The sequence below is a fragment of the Choloepus didactylus genome, chromosome 14, assembly GCF_015220235.1.
Source record: "Choloepus didactylus isolate mChoDid1 chromosome 14, mChoDid1.pri, whole genome shotgun sequence".
In the NCBI taxonomy this organism is placed as follows: Eukaryota; Metazoa; Chordata; class Mammalia; order Pilosa; family Megalonychidae; genus Choloepus; species Choloepus didactylus.
The window spans coordinates 73,344,710-73,357,937 of record NC_051320.1 but is presented as its reverse complement, the minus strand read 5'-3'; the positions used below and the strand labels follow the sequence as shown (position 1 = coordinate 73,357,937).

At 40.2% G+C, this 13,228-nt stretch overlaps 1 protein-coding gene across 1 annotated transcript in view; it reads right to left on the bottom strand.

Annotated features, from left to right (window-relative positions):
* Positions 1 to 8,247: 8,247 nt before the first annotated feature.
* Positions 8,248 to 13,228, bottom strand: part of SLC30A8 (solute carrier family 30 member 8) — a 68,014-nt gene continuing 63,033 nt past the window's right edge. Inside the window, exons 9-10 of the mRNA XM_037803012.1 lie at positions 11,478 to 11,612; positions 8,248 to 10,131 (exon numbers count right to left, since the gene is read on the bottom strand). Coding sequence (XP_037658940.1) covers positions 9,986 to 10,131; positions 11,478 to 11,612 — 281 coding nt within the window. The 3' untranslated portion in view covers positions 8,248 to 9,985. The remainder of the gene's footprint in view (positions 10,132 to 11,477; positions 11,613 to 13,228) is intronic.

The following is a 13,228-nucleotide window of genomic DNA, read 5'->3' as shown; positions in this document are numbered from 1 at the left end:
CAATAGAGTCTGAGTAGAAGAGAGAAGAGTATTTTTAAAAGGCACTGCAACAGATGAGTTTAAGAGGTAGTTAAGAGCCAGTGTGTTTCCTTCTCTCTCTTCCCTGGTGACCTCAGAAGTTAAGTGCTCCAGATAATGCCACTACAAGACGGCAGAGCCATTGTCACCCTGGACACCTGCATGGCTGTGTGGAGCCGACAAGGCCACTGCTTACTGCAACCCAGAATTCTCTCCTAACTGTAGACTCAAATAAAGATCTGCCTATTTGACATCTTCGCCTGTTTCATAAATCATCTTGTCTAATTCCAGACTCCCAGTCCTGCCCTACCCCACAAGCCTGCTCCTCCTCTAATCTTTCCCAGCTCAATTTCTGAGATCTATTCTGGCACTAACCTTCTAAGCCCATATAACCCTCAAGTCGTTGTTCAGTATGTGCTGTTGGACCAAGTAGGCACTAACATCTCAGTAATTGGAAAAGGCAGTGATGTGAAATACCTCACCAATTTCTAGAACAAGTAGAAAAATTTCATCAGGAAATATGACTCATTGCATGATTTGATTACACCCGAGCAATTCCTTTATAAAATATATTTTTACACAGGAGAATGCAGGTGTGTTTCCTCCTTAGAGTTGATGCCTAGCATGAGTATTAGACTTTTTTCAGGACCCCCGGGGTTTAGCAGTTCAGTCAGTCCTCAAGCCCTGATTTAAATAAAAATAGTCTTCCAGACTGATCTAAACTATTCTATGCAATCTATGGCATTCTGCCTGACATGAAGAAATATTAGTAAAATGAGTTACGTAAATAAATGAAATAAATAAATGAATAAAATCTCAGGGTGGGGTATTAAGGGTTATCTTCAAAAATCTGTTCAAGTGTCTTTACCACTGAACAGATGTTTACACCCAAGTAAAAAGACCTCCATATTTGGGGATAACTGCTAAATTCTAGGGTGCTTAAAAACCAATATAAAAAGAAGAAGGAAAAAGGATCACAAGAGCTGTGCTTGACATGTTGCCTCCCTCAGAACTTTTCTTTTGTCAATATTAAATGTTATCTAATTTAAGATCCTGAAAAATTTCCTTCATGGCTTTGTGCCCATAAAGGATTAGCAAATGAAAGGAAAGGGAAATTTTTTCTTATTTATATATTCAGAGCTTACTGAGCCAAGGAAATTTGAACTGTCCTTTCTTCACCCAAATTCATACAAAGTGCTGAACTCTATGAGAAGGTAGAAACCAGAAAAAGAGGTTCCATCTTTTTGGGCCTTTAATTACTCATGAAAAGGATTGTTCTAAATAAATGCCAACACAGAGTGCTCGTACTTTCAGGATTGTGGACTTCTGCCCTGTCAGAGGGAAATTTGGAATTGAGAATAGGGCACATATATGCTGTGCCAGTTTGAATGTATTGTGTCCCCCAAATGCCATTATCTTTGATGTAATCTTGTGTGGGCAGACATTATCAGTTTTGATTAGATTTCTCTGAGTGTTTCCATGGAATGTGCCCCACCCAACTGTGGGTGATAACTCTGATGAGATATTTCCATGGAGGTATGGCCCCACCCATTTAGGGTGGGCCTTGATCAGTGGAGCTATATAAATGAGCTGAGGGGCAGAGGGAACTCAATGCAGCTGTGAGTGATGTTTTGAAGAGGAGCTACAGCCAAGAGGGACACTTTGAAGAAAGCACAGGAGCTGCAGATGAGAGACAGTTTGAAGATGGCCCTTGAAAGCAGACTCTTGCTCTGGAGAAGCTAAGAGAGGACAAATACCCCAAGTGCAACTAAGAGTGACATTTTTGAGGAACTGCAGCCTAGAAAGAAACATCCTGGGAGAAAGCCATTTTGAAAACAGAACTTTGGAGCAGATGCCAGCCACATGCCTTCCCAGCTAACAGAAGTTTTCTGGACACCATTGGCCATCTTTCAGTGAAGGTACTCGATAGCTGATGTGTTACCTTGGACACTTTATGGCCTTAAGACTGTAACTGTGTAACCAAATAAACCCCCTTTTATAAAAGCCAATCCATTTCTGGTGTTTTGCATGCCAGCAACATTAGCAAACTAGAACATATGCCAAATAAATTCCCCCCCTCCTCATCTCTGAAAACAAAAGCCAGAGGTGGGGGTAGGCAGGGTATTAGTTTATTAGTTCCCTACTGATTTCCATTTCAAGGATGCAGATCAATTTGAAATGGGGCCCTAAAGTCACATCGGATCATGCTCCTTTTGTATAGGTGAACTCACCTTGTTTTATAATAGTTCACTATGCTGCTGATGTTTCTTCTTCCATAATTCCCTTACATATTCCTAAATGCTACAGATCTAGGGAAATAGCAGTTGATGGTACCATTGGACTTTGTTCAACAACCACATGGTTTCAATGGCTGCGAATAGGACAATTCTCTTTTAAACAAATCGGTACCCCTTTGAGGAAAGGAAATATAAGGTTATCATATTGATACATTTTCTCCCAGGGCTTGATTGATACACTTGAAAGGGATGAAATTCAGCTTACATCTCCCATCACTTCCTGGCCTTTGTGGTTGAAGCAGCACAAGGTTTTTGTTTTGTTTTTGTTTGTTTTACAACTGTTAACGGCTACCACTCCCTCTGTCCACCATCCTTGTTGCTGTACAGGTTTCATACCAGTGACCAGAATGACTTCAAAATTGCCCTGATTCTGAGATCACCTTCAATCTCTTAGACCCATCTGCTTTCCAAAGGGGTTCCTCCCTCCAATGAAAGATTGAAAGTGGAAGAGGTTATTCTGATCACAGTCCCAGCTCGTGTCATGAGCAACATTTTCTGCCATGATTTTGGTGATAAAAAGAGATGATTTAACCTGAACACTCGTCTTCTTGATTTTCTTAAAAACCGACATGCATTAACACTTTAAAATAGAATCTAAACAGGTGTCCACTAACAGAATGACAAACGTTAAGTGTGAAATCTGGAAGTTAGGAAACTGAACTGCATATGGTCACCTTTCTTTTTATTTTTTAACATCCGCCTGTGCTGGACTAAGAAGTAGCTTCATCACTGTCATGCCAAGCAGGACTTGTAAAACTTAGGATGGGGGTATTCAAAGACAACATTTGCTTAGTGCCTTTAATGACTTCTGCAATTAGTCATTTAAACAGATTGCCCTGTGATCCAAAACAGGGAATGCAGGGAGATGAGCTGAGAAAAACATTTCCTGAAGGCACTTAAGAGGTAATTGCGGAAAATGAGGCTCATCTCTGCAGGGTCTTATGGGTCATATTTCACTGGGTGGGGATGAAGCTGGAGAGCAACCTTCTCCAAGAATCTATCAAATGTAACGCTTTTTTTTTTTTTCTTTTTTTGACACCAGAGTGTTAAAGGCCTTTGTTGGCCTGCAAAATTTAATGGGTAAGTGATCCCAATATGCCAAAGGCAATTTAAGACCTGAAGAAGGAGACACACCTGATTAGGGTAAGCTGAAGCCAAAGGAGAGAAAGAAAGATAAAAAGAAGCAAACAAGTGCTATTTAACAGAAACAGGGTCCGACCTAGGAGAACCATGACTCAGCCTTCATTAAACTGAGCAGTTATACTTTCTGTGAATAAATGTCCTTTGAGCCACTAATTCAGTTTTTACTTCAAAGAAAAAGCAGAACTTTTTCAGAGAGAGGCAGGAAGGAATTCAACTATTTAATTAATCCATGACTGCCGTAATAGGTAATGCTCTCTCAGTAAATGCCTTTATCTCAGCACACCTCAATGGTGCCACGTGAGAGCAAGGGCTGTTTAATTCTCACCAATAATTTTGCCACTTTCTTGTGGGGGCTGTGTTTAACCTTTTAAAAGTTGGGATGATGTAAAACTCTGTGCATACGTGCAAAAGCTCTCATTTTGTACACAATAAGAGATAATAGTTAATATTTACCAAGTGCCAACTACATGCTATGCACAGGGCCAAGTCTTTTAAGTGTCCTAGCTTATAAAAGTCTCACAAACCTTAAGAGATGGGAAGGAGGAACAGAAGACTGAAGTAACCAGCTTAAGATCACAGAGCTAATAAAAGGAAGAGCTATAAGTCAAACTCAGGGACTCTAACTTCAGAGCTGATGCTCAAAGTATGAACAATTTTTCCTTCATGTCCTTCAAGAATCCCATTTCCCATCTGTAACCAACCACACGGAAGACATGCATTTATTTTATGGTCTTTCACATCATCACTGAGCCCTAGATAAATCTTAACTAGGTAATGTATGGTGGAGACACACATAAAGGGTGGAGGGTGGTGGTAAATTTGGCCTAATTTTAGTACTGAGAAAATAAAATATGTTGCTTTGAAAGGTATGAAAGATCATTAAAGTTCTGGACGCCAGAGAGACTATGATGCCACTGAGTAAAGAATTCTACTACCCTGTCCCAGTGCTTCAATGGCCTTAAGTTCCAACCATGCCAAGAAAGGAACTGCTTGTACATCTTAAAATCCTCAAAATCCCTACCTTCATGGGATTCCTCTATAAATTGTCTAGCATGTTACCAGCAAAATATCTCTTGCCCTGAGTTTTCCACCTAGTTAACTGGAGAAGTAGAATTGCAGGAAACTAGGGGAAACAGCTAGGGGCCACAGGGCAATGTCTTTGGTCAATGTACTAAACGCCCCTCCCTCATGATTATCTGGTGTTCAGTGCATTTGTGACATAAAATCAAAGATAAACATGATTTTAAAAAGAAGGCAGAAGCAAACTAGAGCCCATGTGTTTGCCAAGTTATCTGGTCTTAAGGTGTATGCCTACACAAAATATGGAAAAGCAAAACCATTCAGTGGCCCTTGAGTCAGAGAAATGATTTGGCATGAATCCATCTTTCTGTTTTGAGAGGTAGATGAGGCAGGTGACATTGGAAACCTGAGCAGCTCTAAGCCTCGTTGCCTAAAACGTGCTTACTGAGATGTGGGGGACAAGTATATTTATCTCCACTGAGCAGGAAAAGCCATCAGCAGAATGCTAAGTAGCTATTTCAACGGTGCTGATTGATTTGCAGAGGTGGCACAGATGTGACCTCCTACATCAAAGTCAATGTTTTCTTGGCCCTCAAAATTTCAGAAAAATACAAATGTAAGTGAAAAATAATGACAAGACCCACAGATAGCCCCAGCGTCAGTATTTTAACAATTATTAACACCTGCTGGGTTTCCAACACCCTGCTGGAAGCTGACGGTGACATAAAAATCATCTGATACATGACTCCTGGTCTCCGCAATATTAATAGTCATAAAGTAGAAAAAATTATATTGTTTTAAGAATCACAACGGTTAAAAGTTTCCTTTGCCAAATATGCTTTGTTTTTCAAATTAAAAACTAATAAACATAAGCATGTTGTCTTAGTTTGTGCTGTTATCACAAATACCACAAACTGAGTTTGGCGACACAATGGGATATTTTATTGGCTCATGGTATTGTGGTCAGAAGAAGTCCAAAATCAAGAAATTGACCAGGATTTCTTTCTCCCTAAAGACTCGTATTCTTGGGGTTCTTTGTCTTGTGTCTCTGCCTACCATTCCAGGGTGATGTCCTCTCTGTTCTGACTTGTGGGTCCTCTTTATAAAACCTTCAGTAATCCAGATTAAGACCCATCTGCATTCAGCTGGGCCACACTTTAACTAAAAATGACTTCTTCAAGAGGTCCTATTTAAAATGGATTCATACCCACAAGAATGTGCATGAAGATTAAGAATTTGTCTAAATTGGGGTACATGATTCAAGCTACCACACATGCACTGCACATAGTCTTACCTTTGCCTAGAATGTTCTCTTCTAATCTGCCTAGAGAACACCCCTATTTAATTCAAGGTCCAGCATAGCTGTCATTTGCTCTGTGAAGCCTCAATGACCAAACCCACACACCAATATTTGCTACTGTCTCTGTGCTCCCTTCTTACCCATCACATCATTGCAATTCTACATACTATATAGTTATACTATTATGTCTGAATCCCCCACTCAGTGAACTCCTGAGGTTTTGGTTCTCTTAGAACTAGACCCTGGCTATTCTTTAGAATCCCCTCTGGGTATCTTAAAAAAGACAGAAGTCCCGAATTTAAACCAAACTCACTGACCTGGAATTGCCAGGCCATAGACCTATACACCTCTTTATTTTATTTTATTCTCTGTGAGTGGTGTTGAGTTACAGCCAGGGTTTAGGAGAACCCACTGAGTCTGATTCCTCTTTGTAGCTCCAATGCCAAGCACAGTGCCCAACACAAAGCAGGTGCTCACTCATCCTTGTGGGCTGAATGAATTAATTGTATCTGCTTCATTCTTCCCAATAGGTAAATATCTAAATTATCTGTGGCACCAACTTGCTGGGGTTAACTTGGTTGTTTTTGTAGGCTCTTCTTGAAGATCTCTGGGTTTCTACAACCACATTCTTTGGCTGGTCCCAGTGTCTCAGCATTCTGGCAGGTGGCAATATATCCTTTTGACAGTGATTATATGACATTTTGTAATAAACAGTTTAGAATTTAAAGATAAGAGGGATTTATTGCCAAAATGTGACAGGGAAATAAAGATTAGTTGCAAATATTAGAAGATAAATGACATTCATACATATGTCCAAATTCAAACTAGAAAAAAATCCCAAGAAATGATCTATTCTAAGGTCCACGAACAAATTTCTAAGGCTTGATGGACACTTAACACTTTTAGACTTAACATATTCAAAATGGAAGTTACTATCTCCTCCCAAAACAGCTCCTTCTCCTTGTTAGCAGTAAGGGCTGAAGTCTGGGTGGTGGTAAGAGGGTATTATAAAATCAAGGGCTAAGAATGGCAGAAGCCTGTCTTGCCAATCACTCTTCTTCCCTGTGGAGGTTCTGGGAGAACTAATCACACAAAGAGTAATAGCAGAATATGGATCAAAATCCAGCTTCATTAATATCTGAGTCAGGATCCAATAACCCAGTAAAGTGCATCCTGGTTTAGGACACAATGCTTGGGCTGGAGGCTGAAATAGGGCCTCCATTTCTTCTCTACTATTTAAATAAATGCATCTTGGGATGAGCACATTCAATTCTCCCTGTTTGCACAGGGAGAGAGGAGGGACAGACAGGTGGAAGAGCTGCAGAGAAGGCCTTGATCTATTTTACCCACCCAGCTCTGTGCTCAGTTGAACTGGAAAAGAATAGAAGAGAACAATGCCTGGACCTGGCCCAGGTTTATTTACCAAGCAGGCAAGAAAAGAGCAAAATGAGAGCATGTGTTCATGACTCTAAGGCCCAGGAACACTGCTGTTGGCGCTTGAACCATGTCCCCCATAAGGCATGGTCAGAGTCTAACCCTCTGTCCCATGATGTGGACTCATTTCAGATGGGACCTTTAAAGATCCTATTAAAATAAGGCCAAACTGAATCAGGGTGGACCTTAATCCCATATGCCTGGATTTCTTATAAGGAGAGAAAATTTAGACAGAGATACAGATGACTGGGCAAGTGAAGTAGAAGCCACAGGAGGAGATCAAAAGGGAGAGATGGCCACATGACAGAGTTGAAGACCAAGTTAATGGAGTGCCAGCAAGCCACCACCAGACACTACAGACATAGAAAGAAGCATAGTAGGCTGATATCCTGATTATGGTCACCTGGTCACCAAAACTATGAAGCAATAAATTCTTGCTGTTTAAGCCAACTAGTCTGTGCTATTTGTCATAGTGACCCTGGCAAACCAAGACACCTATTGTGTAATAAAATACAGCCCAAAGAATGTCCTGGTCTCAAACCAATCATATTAAATACTCCTGTCCTTTGGCAGGCAATCTGGAAAGTAAGTGGGCAGAGGTGGATCTGCATGAAAGGAGAACCTTCAAGTTCACCTCCTTATATCCTGCTGGCTTCTTGTCAGAAGGCAGCCATCCCAAGCCCCAAGTCCCCACTCCCCATATCTTCCATTGCTTCATCTTCCTTATAGCCTATAAGTCTGTGTGGGTTTAGAGCAGTGGTTTACAACCAGGGACAATTTTGCCTCATAGGGGACATTTAGCAAAGCTTGAAGAAAATTTTTGGTTGTCCCTACTAGGAGTGGGGAGTGCTACTGACCTCTAGGTGGTGGAGACCAGGAATGCTGCTAAATATCCTACAATGCACAGGGCAGCCCTTCACCACAAAAAAATGATCTGGCCCAAAATATCAACAGTGTTGAGGTTGAGAAACTCTGATTTAGAGAGAACATTCAATGAACATACACCTTTCACCACAGAAGAGCTTTGGTCTTTGCATTTATTATTCCATTTAATTCTAAAAGATATCTTTTAATGAAAATAGAATCCCCATTTTCAGAGAAGGAACGTGAAGGTCAGAGAGACTGAGTACTGACTCAAGGTCACAGAGATGGAAAAAAGCAGAAAGGGTTTGAAATTGTGATCTCTAATTCTTTCTTATGTTCATTCCTCTGCCACAGAGTTTGCTATTCCCACCATGCCATTCACATATCCTCCTTTTAGTACCCCCATTGCCACTGACATGACTCAGTTTCTTTGGAGTAAGGCCTTTAACAGGTAACTTCACAACCATTTCAATTAATTCAGGCTTCCTCTTTCATTGGCCAGACTCTTGTGTAGAGAAGATACAAATTCAGTAACTATTGCAGGATACCTCAAGGAAGCATTGTCGGTCCTTTACTTTTAAACTCAGCAATTCATTCATCCCCATCTTTTGAAGAATACAGATTCGTCTTTTGCATGCACTTCTGGAATAATGACATTGTCAATGTCAACTTGGTTAAAAAGAAACAGGGGAAAAAGGTATTCAAAGAGAAAGAGAATGCTCATAAATGAGCTTATAGATAAAACAGATCTAGATTTCAGCGTGTTTCTAACAAGGCCATGCTTATCTCTCCTGCTTCATGAGGTCAATGGCCACATTTGCTTCTTCCACTAACGCTTAGCTCATAGCCGTCACCAAAAAATATTTCTTGAAACAATGATTGGATGACATTGGCCAAGTTTCTTAACCAGTCTGAGCCGTATGTTCTCATCTATACAACGATCTGGTATTGACTGCAACTTCACAAAGTTGCCCTTAGAATGAAATGAAGTTACATATCTAAATAGTCCAGTACAGTACTTGGATTGTAGTAGGTGCTTCACAAATATTATTCAAGATCTGGAAGCTATTATCTTAATTGTATGACTAAATTATTTTCCATGTAACCTGGGATAAGTTGCTCTGCTTCTCTTTGCCTTCTGATTTTCTTTTATTAGGCTAAACCATATATGAAAACACTCAAAGAGCACCAATTTCATATGGTTCAACCTAAATGGATAATTTTTCATTTGTCCAGGCCTTTCAGCCAGAGAAAACAAATAATTCCATAATTTCAGGCATCTTACAACATAATTTATAAGCAGGATGAAGGAGGGCTTTGTACCCCATTTAGAGAATGGAGATGTTGATACACAGGGAGCCAAAAAGATCTGCCCCAAATCATATGACAGTTTGCTGGGTAGTCAATTTCTAATGGGGAGTTAAACATTGAAATTGTCTTTTACTCCTAACATGGCTCTACTTATTTTTGTTTCTTATGTGTGGAAGGAAGTTTATATTTCCTTACACCCACCATTGATACTTTTGATAAGAGTTCCCTGAGCTCAACTTCACCATTCTCTTTACATTCAACTCAACTCATTCTCAGGATGTGTTATTGAAGAGAAATGATATTTTTATTGCCTGTGGTTACAAACAGCTGTGACTTTAGCCCCAGTCAGGAATAATTTACACACACATTCTCGTAATTGAATGTGGTCACTGATGAGTATATAATCCAATTGATTGATGGATCTAAATGCTTATCTTCATTCACGGCGAATGGAGCTAATAAAGAAGGATACAATGCGCATTGCATTGTGTCATAATTTCCCAGATCTCTTCCTTTGATTCCTTATTTCTTGTGTTGAGAAACAACATAGCAGAAGGTGATGGTCTGTCAAACATGGGAAGCTGAGAGCGTGATCGAGCTAGTCCCAGGGGTCTTCGCAGAACAGGCAGTCGAGGTCCTGGTCGGCTGGAGTCTCCATCTGAATGGTGAGGGAGTGCACCGTAAAGTGATGGCTGAGGGCTTTAGTAATCTCTCTCTGAACAACCTGGCTGTCCCAGCTGGCTGCTGTTGATAAAGAACCACAAGTGAGATCGGCACTGATTGCACACACACGGGCGGCTGCTAAGACTCCAGCTTCAAGTCCTCTGTCTTTGACCTGCCAGGGTGGGGAGCAGGCAGAGAGCTCAGAAGGAGCCACGTTGGCTCAGACAATCAGTTGCTTTCACCCAGACAAGGCTGGGGGTGAAATTCTAGGGCAGCAAAGACCTCGTCACTATGGGAACTCTCCCTGCCCACAGTTCTCTCCGGGGTCTGGCACTCCTAGGCATGTGGCAGGGAGGTTAGACTTGGAAAAAGAGGTCAGAACTACTGTTTCGCATACAGCCCTACTTGCCAGTCCCCAAGGATCTCTGGGTTGCAGGATTTGTGTCTAATCAGAATTCCTATCAAAGCTAGTGACAGGGACCAGAAGTCATTTAGAGCTCTCCACCAACCTTTCTTAGTGCTGAAATCCTCACTGCCGTCTGTTTTCTTGTTCCAAATGGTATCAGGAGGCTGTAAAGTCCCCTCAATAGAAACCTTGTTGTTTACTAGATTCTTTCATTTGCAGTGAAATATTGGTGTAGGGAATGCTGTAAATTCCCTGAAGCCAGATCTGAGCCCAGCAGAGAAGATGAGGATGTCTGAGAAAGGATGTCCTCAAATGCCCCGGTGTTCCTGTACCCTGCCTCTTAGTGACTTCTTGAATTATTTTTTAGTAGCCTAATCTATTGCCCTTGGCCTGAGCTCTCTTCTGAGGCAGTAAAAGGCCTCTGATCACATATTTTCCCAACCCTAGGACATATCATGGACAGAATCACTCTGTACTTTAGAGAGTAGTTTTTAGTATAAACCCAGTCTTCTAAGAATTTTCTGATTACATGGCTACAAAATTTCTAACCATCTAACAAAGAAACCACCATTAATTCCTATTAGCACATTTGCTAGCATGTTAGAACTTTAAGGATGGGGTCTGGGTCTCACTCATCTTTTTGTTTTCAGTGCTAGGCAAGGTATCTTATGCACAGGAGATAATTATGATTTATTGTGGAATCCACTCCTATTATTTGACTGGTAGGGCACCATGTCGGTCAGGTACTGTGCAATTTCCAGTTGAAGACTTCAAAGTTTGGATGGCATTTTAGTCTTGTGTTCCTTCTGTCTTCTACTTTCCACAATCGGCCTCAAGGAATGGCACTAGTGTCATCGTGGCTTTGACAACATGGACCACGGGGTGCTTTTCAAAGGCCCTTAGAAGTACAAAATGTTTTACCACTGTTTTGACAGGCAACAGACCCTAAGAGGAGGGAAATCAATGACTTTACAGGACAAGGGCTGAAATTCTGTCCATGAGGCTTACAAAAGTCACTGACCTGTAGCAACATGAGCTGAGAGAATCACTTGGTTCATTGTTAGAGACCAGATATGCAGACTGTGCACAGACACCACCCCATCAACCGCTAAGACAAGCTCTTTCACCGCATTGTAACTCAGGCCCTTTGGCACACCTGAAGAAAGAAAAGAGAGGGAGACTATTGCTATTCAGCTAAATATAGCTCATTGAGATGGCTATAAGGGCACCAAGGTCCTCACCAAAGTTCCAGCCTGTCCTCCCCTTTTTTGGTCTCTTATTTTAAAAATTTACAAATAAGATTCGCCTGACTATTTCAAAGTGTTTACCATCAAAGTTCACAGACAAGTAATATTTACAGAATTTACTACGCAATAACAACATGAACAATCCTTAGCATTTAGGATGTGTTATTAAACTAATTGTGCTTTTCTCAATTCTCTTTGCATACACTCTGGAAAGAAAAATTAAATAACATAGGACTTGATATCAGGCAATCCTGGATTAGCATTCTGGCTGCTAGTATTTTATAGGCTTACCCAAATCTTGAAACTTCTGTGATTCTGAACATCTTTATAGTAAAATAGGGGTGATAAGAACAACATCTAGTTCACATAGTACTTTATGGGTCAAAGCATAAAATCTATCTCCACTCTTCATAATTGCAATGCTATAAAATATTAGTTTTCTAAAAGATCACTTCTTAGTAAGATGTGTTGACTGAGCATCCCAACTCCATGCTATCATTTCATTATTTGGATTGTAAAATTTCTATTTTAGCTACTTAGGGTTCAATGCCCAGGTGGCAGAATGTAATAATCTGACTGTCATCCTTGTTTCTAAAGAGACCATGTGGGGCATGCAACAGGCTGGGGAGTCTGACTGTCAATCTGCCATTCTTTTGGGCTGAAGGGACTGGGGTATCTCCAGCCTGGAGAAGAGAAGGCTAAAGGAACCATGATCATTTTCTCCAGCAATTACAAAATTTATCACATAGGAGATGAGAGGAGATGAAAGTGTAGGGACACAATTTTGCCAGCTCCAGAGAGAGAAGTAGAGCCAATGGTTGGAAGTAATAGTAAAACAGCAGCTCAATATAAGGATACTTCTAAAAAATCAAGCCAACCATTGATGAGATAGGTAAATTCTTGTCAATTAAAGATGATCCAAAGAGGATGCTGTAGAAGGGATTTCTAAGAACTATACTTAGTTTAGCCCTTACTTTAATTATTCTCAAGTGTGATCTCAGAACCACTCACAACACAAACACTCGGGGTATTTATTAAAAATATGTATTCCTTTGGGTTGTATATATGTTACTAGAATCAAAATTTAAAAACATAGGACTGTACAGCACAAACCAGTGAACAATACTGTAAATAATGGACTATTGCTAATAATACAATTTTACTTAATAGTACGATTATACAAATGTTCTTTCATGAATTGCAACAAATATGCTGCACTAATGTAAGGTATTAATAATAGGGAGACATATGGGAACTTGGTATTTTATGTATTTTATGCATGACTTTTCTGCAAATCTACACCTTCGCTTACATATATATATATATATATATGTATATATATATATATATATATATATATATATATATATATATATACATACACATTCCTTGGTTCCATTCCAGACTTCTGGAAGGAAATTTCTATGGATGAGGCACTAAAATCTACAGGCTTTCCAAGTGGTTCTTAATCATGGATGCACATCAGTATCATTAGAGAAGATTTTAGAAATCCTGATCACCAAGT